General features: G+C 28.8%; 5 protein-coding genes and 1 long non-coding RNA gene across 16 annotated transcripts in view; 4 read left to right on the top strand and 2 right to left on the bottom strand.

The window, feature by feature from the left end:
- Positions 1–922: 922 nt before the first annotated feature.
- On the top strand, positions 923–3,061 carry LOC139987194 (uncharacterized). The gene is made up of 2 exons (XR_011799804.1): positions 923–1,063; positions 1,139–3,061. It is a non-coding gene; the product is annotated as an uncharacterized lncRNA (long non-coding RNA).
- Positions 1,481–4,688, bottom strand: Asprs-m (aspartyl-tRNA synthetase, mitochondrial). 2 transcript variants are annotated; one of them, XM_072003148.1, is made up of 11 exons: positions 4,598–4,679; positions 4,257–4,505; positions 3,806–4,174; positions 3,560–3,736; positions 3,308–3,487; positions 3,133–3,240; positions 2,860–3,057; positions 2,552–2,764; positions 2,311–2,494; positions 2,089–2,237; positions 1,481–1,897 (listed from the first exon to the last, which is right to left on the bottom strand). In XM_072003148.1, the coding sequence occupies exons 1-11, from the start codon at positions 4,670–4,672 to the stop codon at positions 1,892–1,894; spliced, it is 1,908 nt and encodes a 635-aa protein (XP_071859249.1). In that variant the 5' UTR covers positions 4,673–4,679; the 3' UTR covers positions 1,481–1,891. The 2 variants fall into 2 exon arrangements, with proteins under 2 accessions (XP_071859249.1, XP_071859248.1); XM_072003147.1 differs by lacking the exon at positions 1,481–1,897 and having other exon boundaries at positions 2,059–2,237; positions 4,598–4,688.
- A 275-nt stretch (positions 4,689–4,963) lies between these two features.
- Positions 4,964–6,591, top strand: LOC139987191 (uncharacterized). The gene is made up of 2 exons (XM_072003170.1): positions 4,964–5,986; positions 6,098–6,591. Exons 1-2 carry the CDS (start codon positions 5,571–5,573, stop codon positions 6,318–6,320), a joined length of 639 nt encoding a protein of 212 aa, XP_071859271.1. The 5' UTR covers positions 4,964–5,570; the 3' UTR covers positions 6,321–6,591.
- A 308-nt stretch (positions 6,592–6,899) lies between these two features.
- On the bottom strand, positions 6,900–9,834 carry Arfgap1 (ADP-ribosylation factor GTPase-activating protein 1). 3 transcript variants are annotated; one of them, XM_072003167.1, is made up of 8 exons: positions 9,433–9,834; positions 9,086–9,367; positions 8,587–8,798; positions 8,333–8,432; positions 8,161–8,250; positions 7,876–7,935; positions 7,482–7,657; positions 6,900–7,371 (listed from the first exon to the last, which is right to left on the bottom strand). In XM_072003167.1, the coding sequence occupies exons 1-8, from the start codon at positions 9,490–9,492 to the stop codon at positions 7,164–7,166; spliced, it is 1,188 nt and encodes a 395-aa protein (XP_071859268.1). In that variant the 5' UTR covers positions 9,493–9,834; the 3' UTR covers positions 6,900–7,163. The 3 variants fall into 3 exon arrangements, with proteins under 3 accessions (XP_071859268.1, XP_071859267.1, XP_071859269.1); XM_072003166.1 differs by having other exon boundaries at positions 8,333–8,447; positions 9,433–9,832; XM_072003168.1 differs by lacking the exon at positions 7,876–7,935 and having other exon boundaries at positions 8,333–8,447.
- A 467-nt stretch (positions 9,835–10,301) lies between these two features.
- On the top strand, positions 10,302–12,330 carry Eif1 (eukaryotic translation initiation factor eIF1). The gene is made up of 3 exons (XM_072004090.1): positions 10,302–10,479; positions 10,689–10,846; positions 11,475–12,330. Exons 1-3 carry the CDS (start codon positions 10,452–10,454, stop codon positions 11,619–11,621), a joined length of 333 nt encoding a protein of 110 aa, XP_071860191.1. The 5' UTR covers positions 10,302–10,451; the 3' UTR covers positions 11,622–12,330.
- Positions 12,331–13,033: 703 nt separating this feature from the next.
- Positions 13,034–20,097, top strand: part of Larp4b (La-related protein 4B) — a 13,104-nt gene continuing 6,040 nt past the window's right edge. The window contains exons 1-8 of one of the 8 annotated variants that reach the window (XM_072004077.1): positions 13,073–13,163; positions 13,259–13,415; positions 14,880–15,246; positions 15,764–16,013; positions 16,143–16,283; positions 16,618–16,845; positions 17,101–17,240; positions 17,359–18,207. In XM_072004077.1, the coding sequence (XP_071860178.1) occupies positions 13,400–13,415; positions 14,880–15,246; positions 15,764–16,013; positions 16,143–16,283; positions 16,618–16,845; positions 17,101–17,240; positions 17,359–18,207 (1,991 nt within the window). In that variant the 5' untranslated portion in view covers positions 13,073–13,163; positions 13,259–13,399. The other 7 variants (XM_072004080.1, XR_011799896.1, XM_072004079.1 and 4 more) reach the window with 7 other exon arrangements.

Genomic DNA, 20,097 nt, shown 5'->3' with positions numbered 1-20,097 from the left:
TATTATTGATTACTGTAAATAAAATAATTGTATTGAAAGTATATATATTTATTCGGATCATAGACTCGAATAGAGTAAACATGTTTATGCATTTTTTTAACCTTAAGAAAAGCAGAATACCAAAGTTTGAGTATTTATTTTGATTACAAGTGAATGAAACGCGTGAGATTTTCTCATAAAATTAATGTCATAAAGTTAATATACATATAGATGTTCATATACACTATCTGCTTAATGTTCGTTGGTTTGGGTTCGTGTGGCGAATATTATTTAGAAAGGTGTATTCCAGTAATTGCTTTTTTCAGTATGTTCAGCTCAGTTTGCATTGGGAGCGAAAGTGAGACATATTTGCAGCGAATGAACATACTCGCTTCGGAGAAGCAGTCCTAAGAATTGATGAAAATAATTCCGTGAACACTAATCAAGGTGAAAGCATGAATATAAGAATATGTCCATGGTCCATGACAAAAAAAGCGAACATTAAGTAGGAATTATTATAATACGAAGATCACCGATGAGTACGGGAGGAATTTAGCCAAAAATACGCTTTACAAATTATCACCTCTAGTAGTCAAACGATCGAAATATATGCACAGTTCTTCCTACGATGGTTTTGATGGGAGAAATATGCGTATGCATAGCAAGAGGGGAAAATGTATGTTAATACCGGATCGTACGGAACTGGTTAAAAATACGCGCCATCGCGAGCTCTTATTACCAATGAGTCAATGCTCTTATAGGTTTTAATCATTTTCAATTTTCGTATGAGAGGAGTTGTTTTAGATCTATCGATCAATTAACGGAATGAAATTATTATAAAATTACACGATTACACAAATTGTTATACAGAAAATTATGAACTCATTGTAGAATTATTATATATATATATATATATATATAGTATTATATTATGTATATTATACAATTATTATAAACTTACAGATTGAATTGAATAAAATAATTTTATTTTGCAAATGAATAAAATCCTCAAAATCTTTCCAATAAGTTTTCAAAAATTTAACGAACAAGTTATAAAAAACGACGAAAGAGTTTGAGAAAATTGGTAAGTTTTGATAAATATTAAGAGAATAAAACAACATAAGAGGTATTTCGAATCTTCCCAAATTTTTGAAAACAGGTCATTTTCTGAGGACATATGAAAATAAAAAGTTTATTGGCTAAAATAGCGATTTTGTATCAGGAGAACATGGTAATAGGAAGTGGCACAATTCGAAAATAACATCACATTCTAGAAATTTTTCAGATTAAATTTTCGGGTTCTCGAAAAAATATTTCGTCAAAATCTCGATTTTATAACAGGAGAATATAATATTATAAGAGGTAGCACTATTTTAATAATACTTGGAATTTGACATCACATCTCGGAATTTTCGAATACTATTTTCCGATTGCATTTTTTGATTTTTTGTTCTTATGGAATTGGATAATGACAAGGACAAATAACAAGATTGTAAAATGCTGTTAAACTACGGTCTGATTTATTGAAACTATTTCTAAATACATTCATATAATTATTTTACAACAAATAATCTCATTTTTTTATTGTAATGTATAATCATTTCTATAAAGATTGTTGTTGCCAGTTGCTGCTGTTTGCTTGTAGTATTCTTATTGTTATTTCTACAATACAAAGGAAAGGAATTTATTTCTAATATTTCATTAAGTTTTTAAGTAATTTTTATATTTTTCTACCCTTACCCTTCGCTGATCGTCAATACGAATTTCCCTTCTCATCATATATATGCACATTTCTTCCACCGAGAGCATCGGAAAAGAAATGTGCATACAGTTTGGACATTGACCGCTAGAGGCCCTTATTCTTAATTCACATTGTTTGACTTTGTTAATATTACATTAGCGATTTCCCTTTTCACTTCTGTCAGATTTTGTCATAAGTGTGGCGAGTTTTAAATAAATAAAAATATCGAATATATTTTATAAAATATACAAAAATTATTGAATAATACTTTTCGAAGTGAATACGACCAGCTAGCCTCTTAATAAATATTTTTACAATAGAGTAAAAAATACAAAAGATACTTCTTGAATATTGTTTTATTTGTCTACCGTCTGTATGTTATAGAATTTTTTTATTTCCTCAGAAATGGAAACTGGAGCTCCTGACATTAAATCTCGACCTGTAGTAGTTTTTGGAAATGCTATCACGTTTTTTATATTTTTTGTGTTACAGAGCAAACATATTAAACGGTCCAATCCTAAAAATCCAACTTATTTGTTACGGTACTCCATTGTCAGATATAGTTAATATTTGAACTAAAAATAAAATACCTATAGCAATTCCACCATGAGGTGGAGCACCAGATTCTAAAGCATCAAGTACATGCATGAAATGTGTTTCATCTATATTTAGCATCTTAAATATTTGTTTTTGTAATTTTGAGTCATGAATTCGTATCGATCCTCCTGCGATCTCGAAACCATTCATAACCAAATCATAATGCAATCCTCTAACCTACAAAAGTTTCTTATTAAAATACTATTAAGCTTATTAATTAATTAACATGGGTACCTTCAGTGGATTGTTTATAAGATATTGCATATCATCTGGATGAGGTTGCGTGAATGGATGATGCATGGTTTCTAATGAATTTTTTTCAGTATTAAACGAAAATAAAGGGAAATCAGTGATCCATAATAATTCATTCCTACTATTATAGATTTCTTGATCTTTACTTTCTAAGAACTTTGTAAATTCAAGACGTACTTTTCCTAATAGTGATTGCTGTAATTTTAAGTTTGATATTAATATATATAACTGCTTGATGTTAATGTATCATTAATAAATGTAGAAAATATAATTAACCGATTAATATTTACCGTGTGTACTTTTTCTCCACAAGCTAAAAATAGTACATCTCCTTTTTCTAACTTTAACTTTTGTTGTACATTTCTATTAATAATATTTGTTATTACTAGCGATTTGTTAGGTATCTTTGTTTGTATTAATTTCACAGAAGGGAAATAAGTACATTGTAGTTCAGATATAGTATTTTTGATAGATTTTGTAAGAAAAGCCTAAGGTATACAAAATATGTTATAAATATAAAAATACCAAAAATCAAGGAAAATATAAATAACTTGTAAACATACATGTTTTTGGGAAAAAACTAGAGCATAAGCTTCACGGTGTTCATTTTGTTCCATTTTTAAACTTTGTTCTAATACTGAATGATCAATTAATTCCGTCAGTCTACAAAGCTGAAATATTAATACTATTTTCGCAATTATTCTTTGAATTTGAATTAGAAGCATATTTAAATCTTACTTGTTGTGGTATTCGTAAATCTGGTTTGTCTGTACCATATAATTCCATTGCATCCTCATATTTCATGTGTTTAAAAGGAATAGTTAATTCTCCTGATTCTTGAGGCCAAGAATAGGCTAATAAGTTTTCAATTAACATCATTATTCCTTCACAATCAACGAATGACATTTCAATATCCAGCTGTGAAATAACATATCTATAGGTACTAAATAATTTTATATAGGATATATATCTGCAAGTCAAAAATTATACCTGTGTAAATTCAGGTTGTCTATCATGTCTAGGTTTTTCATCCCTGTAACATCTTGCAACTTGAAAATATCTATCAAAGCCACCAACCATTAATAATTGTTTAAATTGTTGGGGACTCTGTACTAATGAATAAAATTGGCCTAAGAGTTTTGTTGGAACTATAAATTCATGTGCTCCCTATGTTAAAAAAAAGAAGGTTTAAATATCTTTGCCATAATGTTTTTAGTACCATTCTGATATACATACTTCAGGAGTATGTTTAAATAATGTTGGAGTTTCAATATCCACAAAATCGCATTCTTTAATTAGGTATTCTCTCATCTTCATTATCACTTCTGAACGTAATCTTAAATTCTTTTGTAATTCAGGATATCTTAATGATATGTATCTATACTTCATTTGTACATTTTCATTTATTTTATTATAGTCTCTAATAATAAATGGAATTTTTGAATTTGCCATGTTTAAAACTTTTAAGGATTTTATTTCTACTTCAATATCTCCAGTTCCCATGCACTTATTCTTTTGATCCTCTGGTCTTCTTAATACAATACCTTCTATGCTCAATATACTTTCAAAGGTCAAATTCTTAGCTATTTCTTGTAAATCCTTTCTCTAACATAACAGATAGTTTATTTTTAATATCAATATATATACATATAGTATACTTTATTGGAATTTATATCCTTTAACTTACGTGTTCAGGTATAATGAATTGAGTAGAACCATAAGAATCTCTCAATATCAAAAATTTGTCAGTTCTTAAAAATTCTAACCACCCACATAGTTGAACATTCTCTCCTACATTTTGAAGTCTTAATTCACCACATGTATGGGTTCTTGAAACAAATTTATTAACTGGTTGCACATTTTCTTTTATTCTTTGTTGTTTTCCAGCTAAATTATGTGTATAAGTTATACACATTAAAGAATGTTTTGTTATAAGCTAAAAAATTTTATATCAAAATACTTATAAATATTTTCATTTTTATATAAATTAAAATATATTCTATGAATTTAATAAATATTTGCACTCACGTTTTGATGACATAGACGATTCATAAATAAAAAGTTAAAAAATGGCATTTTTGATACGATACAGTTACGAAGCATTCTTATATGCTATATATCCAAATCACACTTTAGGTTTAAGAAACTTTTTCTACATTATTTTCATTGTTACATATCCATATAAATATTAGTTTTTGTTGTTTTATATTTGAAAATTAATTATTGAATATACATAGTTTTCATAAAAATACTATGCGTTTTGCGTCTATCAGAAGAAAGTTCGCAAGACAAGAGGAGCAGATAGTAAGATAGCCTACGAAATATAATATATATATTATATAATATATAATGAAATAATAAAATATAATGAAACATAAAGAGTTAAAGATTTACAGAAAGTATCTGCTAGATCATAGAGTTCTATGGCTGGCGACAGTAGCGTAACAAATACCAAATTAGTGAGTAGCAGACGACCGATTTGTAAAGGATATCTTACGACTTACGACATTAAAAGCTTTACATCCTACACCTATATGATTGTGTTTCTGATAGACTCAATACAATTACTTTTTTATACATACATATAAAATAAACATACTTGTTTCACACCTACAATCAAATAAAATCATACAGCAATGTGCGACGATGAGCAAAAGAGGAAAGTACCTACTTATTCGTAGGATAGGTTAAAAGGAATAGGTAGTAGGAAATCTAGTAGAAAGAAAGCTGAGGGACTAATTTGAAAGATATAATTACAAAAGTTCACAAATTAATACTCTTAATTAGTTTCTTTTACTAATGAAAATTTGTTCGATCTATGGATATGTGGCGACCTCCAGCGTGATCAGAAGTAACCAATTAGGCTTGCACTTTTTGTCTAGCCATCTTTTCAGAAAAACATTGTTTTCATCATCAATCAGTGTTTAGATATATTAAGACAATTACAATACATTAAAGTCTGTACTTACGTTTTCAAGCAATATTTTAATTAAATATAAAAATGAATAATCCTAAGGAAAGAAAAGCTACAGCAGCAAAAACTGTAAAGCAAAAGAATAATGAAAGTAAAGCAACAAGTAGCAAGATGACAACAGTAAACCAACAAAAAGCGAAATCAAATAAACAGTGGACTAATGATGATAAAAAAATATTGTTAGAAGGTTTAAAAAAATATGGGCCTGAAAATGTTGAAGCTATATCAAAAATGTTGCCAAACATGTCTTTTGAAGATATTAGATGGAAAATAGCTGAATATTCTGATATGGCAGAATATTTATATGAACATGAACTAATAAACAACTGGATGAATTGTGGAATGTTTGAACCTGGGGATAGTCTCATTCCAGAAGCATTATTATTTATACATTTATTTGAAAAACATCCATCCCCTTCAGAAGCAGAAGGTTTTGATTTCAGGTATATATGAATAGTTTTATTTATTGATAATAAGTTATTGACTACTTTATAACAGTTTATATATAATACTAATAAACTCTGTTTATTGATAATTGTACGTAATTATTGTAGAGCAATATATAATTTTCTTTATCGCTCAAGCCTGGGACCAGTATCATACTTTGATCTATCACCAAAAGATAGAGATTTACTATGTATTTTGCTATCAAGACTAGAACGCAAGATATGGCCAAAATGTGAGAAAGATATCTGGGAATATGTTGGTAATACTTACAATAAAAGACATATAAAAAAAGTATATCCAGGAAAAAAGTTTCCAGGTCAACTTTTATAATATCATAGTTATAGTTTTTTTATACATTCATGTGTAATGATATTTAATAAATATTAATAATGTGGAGGTGCTTAAAGTTTGGATACATTTTCTGCTGTGATAGAAAAAAATTTTCTTTATTTATATATAACATAAACAAGTACAAATTTTTATCCAATAGAGTAAATTGATTTATTTTATGTGACAGAAATCTATTGTCTTAAAATTGTATTAAAGATTACCTCATGTAAGTTATATATATAGAATAAAATAAATGTTTATTTTAAGAGATGTTATTTTGTATTGTAAATAATTATAACCTAATGTAATAATACATATCATAATATAAAATAATTGTTTTGTATCTTTTTTAAGAGAAGTTCTTTGTAATATATCTTCTCCATCTATTTTTAGCTCAATGAATGTATAAATTACATAAGAATGATGATATAGTACATTAAACAATATCATATATATTATTTGTGAAATAATATAAATGCATAATAAATGAAAATTAATGAAATAAGATGAACAACACACAGTACCAACATATCTTTGCACTTTAATATGCATTAATTATAAAGCAAAGTTTGAAGTACATTAACTTGCAATATGTGATATTTATTTACGCTTTCTAAAGCGTACAATGTATACACGCTTGCACGTATACACTAATCGTAAATGATTACTCTTTTATATTTATCTACATATATTCGTAACATTAAAGGGGTAAAACAGAATAAAAATAATTTCATTTTAATAATTGCTGTTACACTGCTTTATACAAGTTCAAAATCTTTAGGATGGGAAAGATATTTAAAGATTTTGAACTTTGATAAAAATTTCCTAATTAATAAATAATAATTAATTTTTTAATATTTCCCATGCATCGTCTTCAAGTTTTGAATCCCAGTTAGATGTATGATGGTCCGTACTAAAGTTGATTAATACTTCGTCTTTATCTTTTGATTTTCTTGCAACTGGTTTAGAATCTGTTATTTGGTTACTTTGTTTTGTCTCATTACCCCAATCCCATTCACAATTGGAAGAATTTGCAGTTGATACATTGGTTCTAAAATAATTTAAAGTACAATTAATTTATGAAATTGTATTGATTATAATCATTTAAATTTTAAATGCTTATGTTTTATAATAGCTTCACTAGAACAACTATTAACTTACTTGGGTTGCAATGTTTTCATTAAAGATGTTTTTTCAGTAGAATGATGCTGGGTTATATCACTATTTTGATAAGTAGTGGAAGAACTTTGATAATGTTCCTTTGAGCTATATTGATTCTGTTCAACTGAATTTGTTCCTCCAATATCACCCCATCCTCTTCTTCCTAAATCTCCAACCTATTGAAAGATAATTAAGAAGTTTAATAATTAATTATTTTATGGATGTATTGTTTAATTACTTAATTGGCTTAAAGAAATTTAATTATTTAAAAAAGAAATAAAAATTTGCTTGTTCTAATACAATGTTAATTACAATTACAATACATATCAACCAAGAATTAAATTATCTAGTTAATAAGTACTATTAATCATCATTTTAATATACAGCTATCTACCTTAGCAGCTATACTATTAGCTTGAGTTCCAACTTCTTCCCAAAAAGTACCATCGCGTACCTAGCGCAAACAAAATAAGACGGAAACAAAAAATTTAACTGAAAGTAATATATATTTCACTATACATAAACATAATGCTAAATACAAAATAAATGATCACTATTAACTTTCTTTTGTCACTAAATTATAATTTAATAATTTATTTTACAATAAGAAACATAAGACAAATACGAATATAAGTATGCATATATCTATATGCAAATGTAAATAAATAGATATAAATACCTTTTGTATGGCTAACTCTCCAGTTCTAATGGCATTTTCTGTAGCTTTACTTGCTATTTTTGATGCTGATGAAGAAAGTATTGACCAGCCCTAGAAAATTAAATGTTACTGCAGATTTCATATATACCAACTGTACATGTTAATTATAATTAGTTATCTTAAGCATAATTACACTTGCTAAAGAGGATACTGCACTGTCAAAAAATTCTTGCGATGAACTCCTGGGTGGTGGATTCATTTGATAACCAAATCCTCCATATTTACCACCTTGACTAGGTGGAATATTACTTTAAAAATATTCATTAACTTTTATATTATTTATATTTTATATATATTAATTACTGTATTACACATTTTATTATAGTTATAAAAGTAAAAATAATAAAATAAAATAATAATAATATTGATATAAAAAGTAAAACTTACTCTGGACGATTAGCATTTTCATTTTGTTTTCTTGCAAAAAAGGCTTCTGTCTGAGACTTACAACTATTTGAATTAAAATTTTGATAAGAATTTGATGTATCACTTTGATATGAGGAATACTCTTGTTGATTTTCTGAACACATTGAAGATTGAAAATCCTTAGCTGTGGATGTAGTTGGATTCCAGCTTTCTCCACGTGCCAATGTTGCAATCTAATTATTTATGTAACATAATATTCCTTGTTGTTTATTTTTTTAAAAAGACATTAAACATGAGTAAAGTAATGTCTCATATACCATCACATTTACTTAAATAATTTATAGATTAATTTAAAAAATTAATTCAAGGATATAAAATTATACATAACACCTTGCATTTATTACATCTCCTTACAATAATGTAGTGAAGAAAAGTTTGGAAAAGTTTAAAAAAAGAATTGTTCATACATTATAGTAAAAAACAAAAAATGTTATGATTGAAAGCAATACATTATATTTACCTTATCTCTATATAATGCTGCTGCTTTAGTATTATACTTTTGTGTTATTGACATATTATCGTTCCAATCCGGCTGTGATTCAAAAAATTCACGAGCATTCTTGTTTCCACCAATTCTCATTTTTTCTAACTCTGAGTCTTTCCACTTATCCATGGAAATGGATCTGACAAATGACAAATGAACACCAAGTCCTCTGTGTTTGCCTGAACATTCTAGACAGATCCATATACCATATGTAACAGAAACCCATTGAGGATTGTGAGTTCCACATTCAAAGCATTTCTGCAAAATAATAAAATTCAATTAACATATGGAATATTATGAAGAAAATAACATTAATGAATTACATTGTTCTCATCTTTTGGCTTAAGCCCACTTAGAATTCTTCGAGTTCGTGGACTAGCCATTATTTCCAGTCGCTAAAACTCAAATAAAAAATCGAATCCAATATTTAATTTTTAAATTAAAAGTCCACCATACTATACTTGTTGTTAATCCCTTGACGGTAGTAATCCCAATTTGTCATAGACGAATAAACAAATAAAAAGAGTAATTCCGATATATATCAATTACTTGATATGTATTTTAAATTCTATCATATGAGTAAAATAATAAATATATCATTTATATACAACCAAATTGAACATAATGTCATAAAGTTTATGGAACTGATCATTTCATTGGATATTTCATCTCATATGAGAGGAGAGTACCAACAAAGCAATGGGCAATGACTAAAAATTCAAGTACGTGTGTTTCTAAAATATACCACAACCACTATAGAGCGCTTTATAGCAACCACATTCTTTTATATTCAAAAATAATGATACAGTGAGATAAAGGTATTTTTATCGACCAGAAAACCGTTTCTGCATTTATTAAATATTATTATTTTTAGTTAACGTATATTGTTCATATTCGTGTAAATCCGAAAAAATTTAGGTAGTAAAATGTACAAATTACAGAATAACAAACTTATGTTTATTTCTTATTTTATTACGAAATATGTAAAATAAATTATAAATTATAACAATTTGGATTATTCCTGCTTCTATAGAAGAAACGATTAAACTTATACACATGAAATTTTATGCAATATATCGTCTAGTTTTACCAATCAAATAATGCAACATTTATTTCATGTAAACGACGCTTACTTGTTGAAAGAGCGCATGCGCAACCCCACCCACTGTTCATGACAAATGCAACTTTTACTTCCGGTTGACTTCAGCTTCTGCACAAGGTTTTTTGGGTTTAGCAGTATTCTTGCGTGGTGCTTCTGTTATCCTGCGTCATCCGTAATTTTTCACAGCTGCATTTGCACTTTGCAGTTCTATATCTCCCGGGGATATATTTTGTTTGTCGTATGTCCATCCAGAATCTTAACACATTCGGTAAATATAATATTTTCTATTTTGTAGTACTGATCATATTGTAGAAGATAGTTTTATCAAAATGGCGATGGCGTCTTTTGCTTGCATCATAGTACGCAATTAACAATTCTATCCTTTTTGCTTTTGAAAGTTGTTTGTTTCAGATGAAGATTTGTCAGTTAAATGAACAATTTCTTAATATTTAACATAATATTTGCTTTCTTTTACAGACCCCTTTGCAGATGCAATCAAGGGTTCAGATGATGATGTCCAAGACGGTCTCGTGCATATAAGGATCCAGCAACGGAATGGTCGTAAGACCTTAACAACAGTACAAGGACTTTCATCTGAATATGACTTGAAGAAAATAGTGAGAGCATGTAAAAAGGTAACAAAATTATATTTACTATATGATTTTCGATAATTCAATCTTTTGTCAGTGTCAGATACCATGCTAAAAATAGAACTGATGCAAACAACTGTCCAGAGTTAAAATGTAATTGCATACATCATAAACATGTATCTATAGTATGTGTGAAAATTTTCTAAAAAATTTATTTGACATTATTTCATTATCGTATTTTTTGTTTAAATTTTTTATACAAAATAAAATCACATCTACATATCACATCTGTATTTAATAAATATGATTTTTAATTTGATCTTTTAGTTGCTTTTCACGCATGTTATATGAAGTAACATTTTAATTCACAAAATTAAAAAGATAATTGTTTTGCAAACGATTATAAATAATACAAAATTGTTTATATATATCTTTTTATTTGCATAAAATTAAAGTTTTTAGTAAGTTTTGCAACATTTAATTATATTTCCCTTATCTTAAATATCTGCTTGCATGTATGCAATGTAAAGTTTCTCTATCAAGCTGATTTAGATATTACTTCATAATTTTAAATATAAATTTACTTACTAATAAAATTAAATTATTTATTGATAAAAAATAAATATTTGAAATAAAATAAGGAAAGAGGGCAAAATAATATTGTTATTTTTAGGAGTTCGCCTGCAATGGGACAGTAATCGAACACCCGGAGTACGGAGAGGTGTTGCAGCTGCAGGGGGACCAGCGAGAAAATATATGCCAGTGGCTAACAAAGTCAGGTCTGGCCAAACCTGACCAACTTAAAGTCCATGGTTTTTAACCAACAAACATCCATGCCACTATCTAAGAACACTCCACCTTCATCAACACCTTATCATCTTAAATTATCTGTATCAGTCACTAATACTTGTTGATACATCGTGAGATATCCTATTATATACACATATATATTTCAATAAAAAATATATAACAGTAACGATATAGGCACAATATTCTAATCAGACATTTGTAAGATTGTAGGAAGCAATATTTTACAGCCTTATGTTAGGTGTAATCCACTAAACTCATCACGTTTTAAAGTAGTAGTGATAACTAATTAGTGATTTGAGAAAATACTTATACAAGGAATAGATACAAATAGCAACGGATGGATCTTCTTTTTGGGATTAGGTAGTATGTATCTCGGCGCTATAGACGTGTTCAGAGAGGAAAGGAGAGGGAGAGAGATATATATATAAAAAAAATTATTTTAGACCCTAGATTGGCTTATTGTGTGTAATGCTGAATGCTTTGTTTTGTTTATACAGTAAGGTAACAGGCCTGGTTTTTACATTGTCGTTTCCAAGTTTTGTGCCTTTAATTCCATATTGATTGTATTATTTATTGAAAGGATCATCTTTAATTGTAATGGATTTATTTTGAGGGAGAATTGCCAATTTTTTTCTTTTTTTGAAACAGTATTGACAACATGAAACCAATTGTTTTAGATAAGAATGTGGCTGTTCTAAATAAATGGTAATTCACCGCTATTTGGACTTTTTCCTATTTCCTTTTCATGTAATTTTAATGCTAAAACAACTTCGAATCATAAAACGAATATTACTTCATAAAATATACATCTTGAAATTAAGAATGAATATAAGAATTATGTATTATTTTAGAAAATTCTTTATTAAATTCCTGATAACAGTTTAGATAAGATTACATTGATAAAAATTGAATTACAGTTTTGATTATATTTTATTAATGTTATCATTATATTAGAAAATGACTTTTTTCTTAATATTTACATTAAGAATTTATTGTATAATACAGAGATTTGAAAATATATTAATAAGAACATATAAAAAATTATATCAATATCATAGATGGGAAATAATTTATACTTGTAGATTGTGTGTACGTATATGATTAGCTCTGGACGTCTATACATGCCTATACCTATATATATTTCTTTCTAATTATATGGGCGCGTCAGTAGTGCAATAGTTTATACATATTAAGTTTAGGTTAAGTTCATATCTGCATATTTAATTAGATATTGGTAATAAAAAATAAGATAATTATAGTTATCTAACAAGATAGTTTCTATATAAATCTATAACTTATATAGTATATTAATATAAAATAATATAGAATTTTTCAAGTAATATTGTAAATGAATAGGACAGTCCTGCAAAATACTTCTAAAGATTTAAATTTACCGGGCAGATGCGAGTCATGGCAATCTAACCACCAGATATCACTATAGTCGAGCTACATACTTACGACCCACAATGCACCGAGCTACGGCATGTGCCTTTCTGTGTCGGCCATTTTGTAGTTTCCTTGAGAAATTGTGTTGAGTTGATTCATCTTCTCGGTAAGAATTTTATAAAATTCTAAAACGGCGCGACTCACATTGATCCAAATGATGTAGAGGATTGAGGGCAGATGCTTATGGCTAACTATTCATAGCTTGAGAACGAGGAATAAGGTTGCGTTTTTTGCGCACAACCGTGTGCGCTCACGGTACTTACACCCGAAGAACGAGCCAGTAAACGAAGCTGCTGAGAACACCTATTGATAAAGGCACATGGAATCTGGGATTGTTTCGGAATGAATGGTGATTTCGGTAACGATATACGATACGCATAAGTGTACTGTCCAAGTGGTTGTCACCATATCTGCGTGCGTGAACGTGTTGGCCCGGCCAACGTCTCGCTCTATATTTGGCTAATCGCATCCAACATATTGCATATCTTGCCTTTTCAAAATTTTTACTTTTCATGCCGTAACCTTTCCCAAAGAACTATATCAGAAGGATACAATGTGACGTTTAAGTGTTAATGCTTGACGATTGCACATTGATACTGAACAAGATCAAATCTTAGCATGTGGCACGGTTTGTACGATCAACATTCAATTTTTACTTCCAACAGAATCAGTGAAAAATTTCTTATTAGAATTGTGATTTTAAAACATGTTCTACGGTATTTCCCATTTTACATATAGAATCAAAAAGTAATTGTTCGAAAACAGTTGTTTTACGTGAACATCAAGAAATCTGGAGTCTTTTCTCTATTTTTATATTTATCGTTCCTTTATGGTTTGCCGAGATTTCATGTAAATAAATTTTGTATAATTTGAATTCGTTTATATATGTGCATTTAGATATGCACATACACGCCCGCGCGCGCGCGCGCACGCACACACACACACATCACACAGGCGCATATGCGCAGCATGTACACATCATGAACACGAACTATGTTATATTGAACATAAGCACGCGCGCGCGCATCATACGTGGGACACACATGCACATATACACCCATATCTGTGTATATATGGATTCATGTATGTATGTGTACAAATATATATACATATAGGTACTACAAATGTATTACATCAGACTAGTGTATTATGCATATTACATAGTTTTAATCACATTTATGGAAAATATTTCTCTCTATAACAAAATAATTTAATAGTTAAATTTTAGTATTACATTTTGCAATTGTGTGGTTTAGGAAAATTATCGAAAATTATATTTAAAATTGTTTTTTTAAGAAATTGCTGTAATTATTCAATATGATTGCAAAATGACTTGATATGCACATGCTTAATAATGTAAATAAATATTATATCAGCTAATTTTTTAAGTGTAAAAGAGCAAAAGGTCACTTTTCAAGGTTATTGATTTGTTTGCTTGTTTATGAAATATGAATCTAGTATTAATTGGGGTATAAAAATAGTAGAAGATATATTTTTCTGGTATTATTGTATTCATATTACAGATATCTATCCAGTATGAACTCATACAAGTTTGTTACTAATGTATTGTATTAATGATATATATTTCATTATGGTTGTTGATTGATACAAATCTATTTTTGGTTTTTTAAAATTAAGATATAATTAAAAATAATGGTCTTTATAAATAAAGTTAAAATCACTAATTAATTATCCTAAATATTATTTTATATTCCATGTAATAATATGTAAGTATATCATGTATTAGGCGTTAGTTGTTCTTATAATATATAGCAATATGTTATATATTTTTGTTACTAATTACATTTTGTATTTTTCATAGGGTACGTGTACATGAATGGGGACATCGGGAAGCTCCCACCAGGGGCGGTCTATCCAGCCACCCCTGAACCTTTGGGTTCTGTTGGGGGTGCAATTGGAAGTACTGCATCCAATCTGGAATATAACATCATGAACGGAGTTCCAAGTGGAAATGAATTAATATTGGAAGCAGCTGTTGGTAATTTGGAACCTACATTGCAACACGCTATTGGTATAGGGGGTGCAGCAGGTTATGGTCCAGTGGATGTTGCTCCCTTAGGTGATGTGCCAAATCAACCTGCTCCAATGGGTGACATATCTGCCCCTGGTATACCGTTGGAACAACTTAAACAAATGCTCTCTTCACAACTTGAATATTATTTCTCCAGGTAAGCTCTTAATCTCATAAAACTTATTGTAACATTGTATAGAATTCTACTGATTACTACTAATTTAGTGACATATTATAATTATAATATGATTTTAGTTTTTTGCAACCTTTTATGATCAATATAGAATTATCATGTAATCTTTATATTATATCTCCCTTTTTATTATGTATATATTTATTTTTTATCTGTATAAAGTATTTTAAACTTTGATCACAATTCAAATTTTAAAATAAAAGAATATAAGAAGAAAGAATTAATAGAGAATAAAAGAACAAAAGAAATAAAGAATAGCATTAGAGGACACTAATGAGTAATGTTTGATATAATTATTACATTTCTTATTTTTTTATTTATTTATTATACAACAATAGTACAAGATCTACTATATTTTGTTTTATCATACAACAGTTAATAACATATACAACGAACATCAATTATTATAGAACATTCAACAATATATATATCATTTGTATTCAATAAATATATATTCTATTGTATTTTATTGTCTTTTTAGAGAAAACTTAGCTAATGATACATATTTATTATCACAAATGGATAATGATCAATATGTACCAATATGGACAGTAGCAAATTTCAACCAAGTGAAAAAATTGACAAAAGATATAAAACTTATAACGGAAGTTCTAAGAGAATCTCCAAATGTACAAGTTGATGAAGAAGGGCAGAAAGTAAGACCTAACCACAAACGATGTATTGTAATTCTTCGTGAAATACCAGATAATACACCATTGGAAGATGTAAAGGTGAAACAGATATATATATATTATCTTTTTTGTTATGTATGGAAAGCAAACATTTATATAACGTTTGATTACCTACAGATTTTCCTTTCTAATCACAGATTATCAATGAAATAATGTTTTTGATTACAGAATTTATTCTCTGGGGAAGGATGTCCAAGGTTTATTTCATGTGAATTTGCCCATAATAGTTCTTGGTATGTAACTTTTGAATCTGATGAAGATGCTCAAAAGGCCTACAGGTTTTTACGTGAGGAAGTTCGGGAGTTTCAGGTACTATTCAATAAAGAAATAATTTACTTTTAATTTAATAAAAATGATAAAAGACATTAAAACATATTACATAATCATACAAAATTGTAGTTATCCATTACTTGTGTCTATGTACCTTCATTTTATGCTTCAATAAATTGCATTAATAATATAAATCGAATTAAAGAAAAATATTTTCGAGATGTTATTTTAGTTTGGAACGATTAATAATTATAATGATTATTTGCTTGTATTAATTACTTATAAACAAAATACATTAGAAATATATGTAAGTTCTATTCAAAGTTCTTTTGTTTTATAATATTTAATGTTAATATTATTATGTATAATGTAGGGAAAGCCAATAATGGCTAGAATCAAAGCTAAACCAATGAATAGGCTACCAATCCCGGCAGTTGCTAGTGTGGGTGGTATTAAAAATGGTTATAGAACAACACCACCACCACCGCCTGTTTATGATCCAAATAGCTATACAGCTGGACAGCAACGCTTCCTTTATACAAATGGTACTACTATGCCACAAACTACAATGCCGCCATATGCCAATCAGGTTCATGTATATGTAAGTAGACAATATTTTATAAAAAGTTCCAATTTATATAATTAGATATATTTAAAAAATAATTCACTTATATTTTGAATGTATTGTCATTTGTATTTTAATATTTACATATATTAATATATATATTTCTCTTTTTTTAGTCCTCAGTTAAATAATAGTACTTAAGTATTGTTAAATATTAAAGTGTTCTTATGTTCAAATATTTCGAATTGCATTAGGTATTTAGATTTGAATAATTTTGTATACTCTTTGTAGCATCAACCATTTTATCCTCCTGGAATGATGCCTTGGGGACCTGCAAGTCCCGCTTACTTTGATATGTCAGGTGTTTTTATGAATGGTATTACACCACATAACACGTTTAAACCACATAACAGATACAATCCTCGTCACAGGTATTGACATTAATAATTATTTTTAACAACGTAAATGCGATAGTGTTTTAAAAAAATAATTTCTTTACAACTAATATTTACAAAAAATTACTTTGTATTATATATATATGTGATGCAGAAATAAGCAAAGAAATGGATCTGAAAGGCCAGGCTTAATGGATGGTGGCGGTAATATGGTGCCAATGGGACGTACTTCACATCCGCCTATAAGTGGGGCACCAATATCTTTAGGAGCAACAGTTCCGACTTTTACTTCGAGTTTGCCTACGGTGAAGCCAACTTCTTCTTCCTACCAGTCCGGCACAAAGTTCCATTCCTCACATACAACTGTAGCGACTGGAGAGGCCCATTATAATAGCAGTCATTCGAAAGGATCCCAAGAAAATGACGCGCAAACTCTGGATTCTGGAGTACAATTTCCGCGTCACCGTATGCATCGTAGGACCAAAGACCAAGAGTCATTATCCAAGGCTACTAGTAGCCCTTTACCATCAATCAGAGAATCTACCCCGGCCAGTAATAATAACACACAATGCAACCGAGGGGTACAATTCGATTTGGAAGCTTCTGCTTTCCCTCCTCTTCCTGGCCTAGATGCTGATCTTGCAAAATCCCATAATGCTTCAGTAGAAACTGTTGGTACAGATTGTACGCAATCGCAGAATAGGCTTTCAGATGTAGTTAAAGGTACTGCAAAATTGAAAAACGTCAAAGAAAAAGAACCTACAGGAACTTCACAACAATACCATCAACAACCAACAAGTAACAGCAGTAGGTCTGCAAGTCCAGGGTCAAGTGCTGGTGGTCATGCTGGTTTGCTAGAAGCTCCAACTGGTTCTAGCAGTACATCAACAACTACTTCCGTTGCATCTACAAATGTCAGCTCTAATGCTTCTGCTAGCAACAATGACTCCACAGACATCGCTCTCAGCACCATCACTCTCACTCCCCCGTCATCTCCTGATAAGTGAGTGTGCTTTCTTCTTATACATACACACATATGTATAACGTACAGATACAGACACACACTTACATACGTAATTACGTACATAAGTACATTTAACATGCATACATACATACATTTATGTATTTGTATATGTATGACACATGTATAAAATACATAATACATATATATGCTTGTATATGTGCATACATAATTTGTGTATGTGCATGTGTGTAATAGAAGATATATTCTTCGTTTATTGTAAAAGCAGGTAGTTGTTTAATTACATTTCTAAAGTATTGCTTATTATAAATTATTGTTAAAGTTCTTCAATTGCTTTTAATGATACATTGCATATATTATGTATATATGTATAGATATACACACAGATATATACATACATATAAACATGCGCGCACATACACACATATACATCAGAATGACTTATATACAGGCAGTCACATAGAGCCTGAAAAGATTGCTAAGCTGTGTTTGATAGTGTTGGCTGCATTATATGCGTGCTATGCTCTGTATGGTGGATGTGTATTAGTGAAAGTTATATAGTCCACCTATATTTTCATATCACCTATATAAGAAGGAAAGGGAAAGTAGCTCTGTTCATGGTAGTTTGTTACTTTCAGTATAAGTTATATTCTGTTAATATGATACTGTAATAATGTTGAAGTTTCTGCTTATTTACTAATTCATAAATAGAATGGATAAAAGTAGTAAATTAATTACTCTGACAAAATAAGTAAGAATAATAAATACTAAAATATATATTTTATTTTTGGAAACTGACTTTACATTATGTTAATAATAAGTAGTCTATGTATTATATTTTAATTTGTCAATAATTAATAAAAGATACCAAAATATTTTGCAATTATTGTATTTTATTTTTAGTGATGTCTTATGAAATTTCTTAACACAATTACAAAAACAATTGTAGCTAATTGTTTTTTAATTTCCTCAAAAGTAAATTTACCTTTAATGTTATTAGCATATGTCCACACATAACAATTTTGAAATTATGTAAAAAGTTTGTTTATTGTGCTATAATTTTTAAACTTTCCCTTTCTTAATTATGTTATACTCATACATAGAGCAGTAAGAAGGAGTAGGTGTATTTTTCCTGAATTTACTATTATTTTACTCTCTATGGTGGTTAATTTTGTAGATGTGCTCAGTTATCCCAATTTGCCATTTATTTCTATTCATTGCCACATCTTTTTCTCCATCGAGTGATAAGTTGTTTAATATTGTTTGGAATGCCTTGCTAGTATGGTTCTTTTTCAAATAAGAGCTGGTGCTCCACTCGATGAAAAAGCAAACTTTAATTTTAAAGCATAAAATGCTCAAAATCGAGGTATTCATTTGATACTAGGTAGTCAGAAGTTTTACCAGTCTTCTATGGTGACTAAATATGACACAATGTTGCAATGCGTATGTATGCAAGAATGTATGCAGTACTCTGTGGTAGCACAATTAATATTTCTTGCCTGTATTACTGCGGCAAATGAACAATACATATGAACTATTATATTATTCAGGGTTCTTTAATACATGAGTTTGTTATTATTTTATTATTATCATTATTTTATTATTATTATTAATATTATTATTATTATTATTATTTTACCACTTTCATCATCTTCATTGATATCATCATTTTCACTATTATCATTACCTGTACCATTATTGATAGCACCATTGTCACTATAAACATCTTTGTTCTTATTACTAATATTATTATTACTGCTACTATTAATACTGCTAATGTAACTTCTAATACTATTATTATTTTTTGCTCTGTGACTATTAAAGTTATAATTATTAATATCAATATCATTTTTAGTAAATCATTTCTTTGGTATCCATCACTATTATCATTTTCTCTATATCTTTTTTCTC

The sequence above is a fragment of the Bombus fervidus genome, chromosome 5 (genome assembly GCF_041682495.2).
Source record: "Bombus fervidus isolate BK054 chromosome 5, iyBomFerv1, whole genome shotgun sequence".
NCBI lineage: Eukaryota > Metazoa > Arthropoda > Insecta > Hymenoptera > Apidae > Bombus > Bombus fervidus.
The sequence above is the reverse complement of the archived record's forward strand: the minus strand, read 5'-3'. Positions and strand labels throughout refer to the sequence as shown.

What these genes read in the sequence shown, in the direction of transcription:
- Asprs-m (XM_072003147.1), bottom strand. Translation starts at nt 4,672, where the DNA reads ATGCTTCGTAACTGTATCGTATCAAAAATGCCATTTTTTAACTTTTTA. An exon ending in AATTCATTATACCTGAACAC is followed by an intron (nt 4,175 to 4,256) that starts GTAAGTTAAAGG and finishes CTGTTATGTTAG; the next exon opens with AGAAAGGATTTACAAGAAAT. An exon ending in TCATGGTGGAATTGCTATAG is followed by an intron (nt 2,238 to 2,310) that starts GTATTTTATTTT and finishes TTGGATTTTTAG; the next exon opens with GATTGGACCGTTTAATATGT.
- LOC139987191 (XM_072003170.1), top strand. Translation starts at nt 5,571, where the DNA reads ATGAATAATCCTAAGGAAAGAAAAGCTACAGCAGCAAAAACTGTAAAG. An exon ending in GCAGAAGGTTTTGATTTCAG is followed by an intron (nt 5,987 to 6,097) that starts GTATATATGAAT and finishes TAATTATTGTAG; the next exon opens with AGCAATATATAATTTTCTTT.
- Arfgap1 (XM_072003166.1), bottom strand. Translation starts at nt 9,492, where the DNA reads ATGGCTAGTCCACGAACTCGAAGAATTCTAAGTGGGCTTAAGCCAAAA. An exon ending in GAGAGTTAGCCATACAAAAG is followed by an intron (nt 7,936 to 8,160) that starts GTATTTATATCT and finishes TGTTTGCGCTAG; the next exon opens with GTACGCGATGGTACTTTTTG. An exon ending in ATGAAAACATTGCAACCCAA is followed by an intron (nt 7,372 to 7,481) that starts GTAAGTTAATAG and finishes AAATTATTTTAG; the next exon opens with AACCAATGTATCAACTGCAA.
- Eif1 (XM_072004090.1), top strand. Translation starts at nt 10,452, where the DNA reads ATGTCCATCCAGAATCTTAACACATTCG. An exon ending in CCAGAATCTTAACACATTCG is followed by an intron (nt 10,480 to 10,688) that starts GTAAATATAATA and finishes TTTCTTTTACAG; the next exon opens with ACCCCTTTGCAGATGCAATC. An exon ending in TAGTGAGAGCATGTAAAAAG is followed by an intron (nt 10,847 to 11,474) that starts GTAACAAAATTA and finishes TGTTATTTTTAG; the next exon opens with GAGTTCGCCTGCAATGGGAC.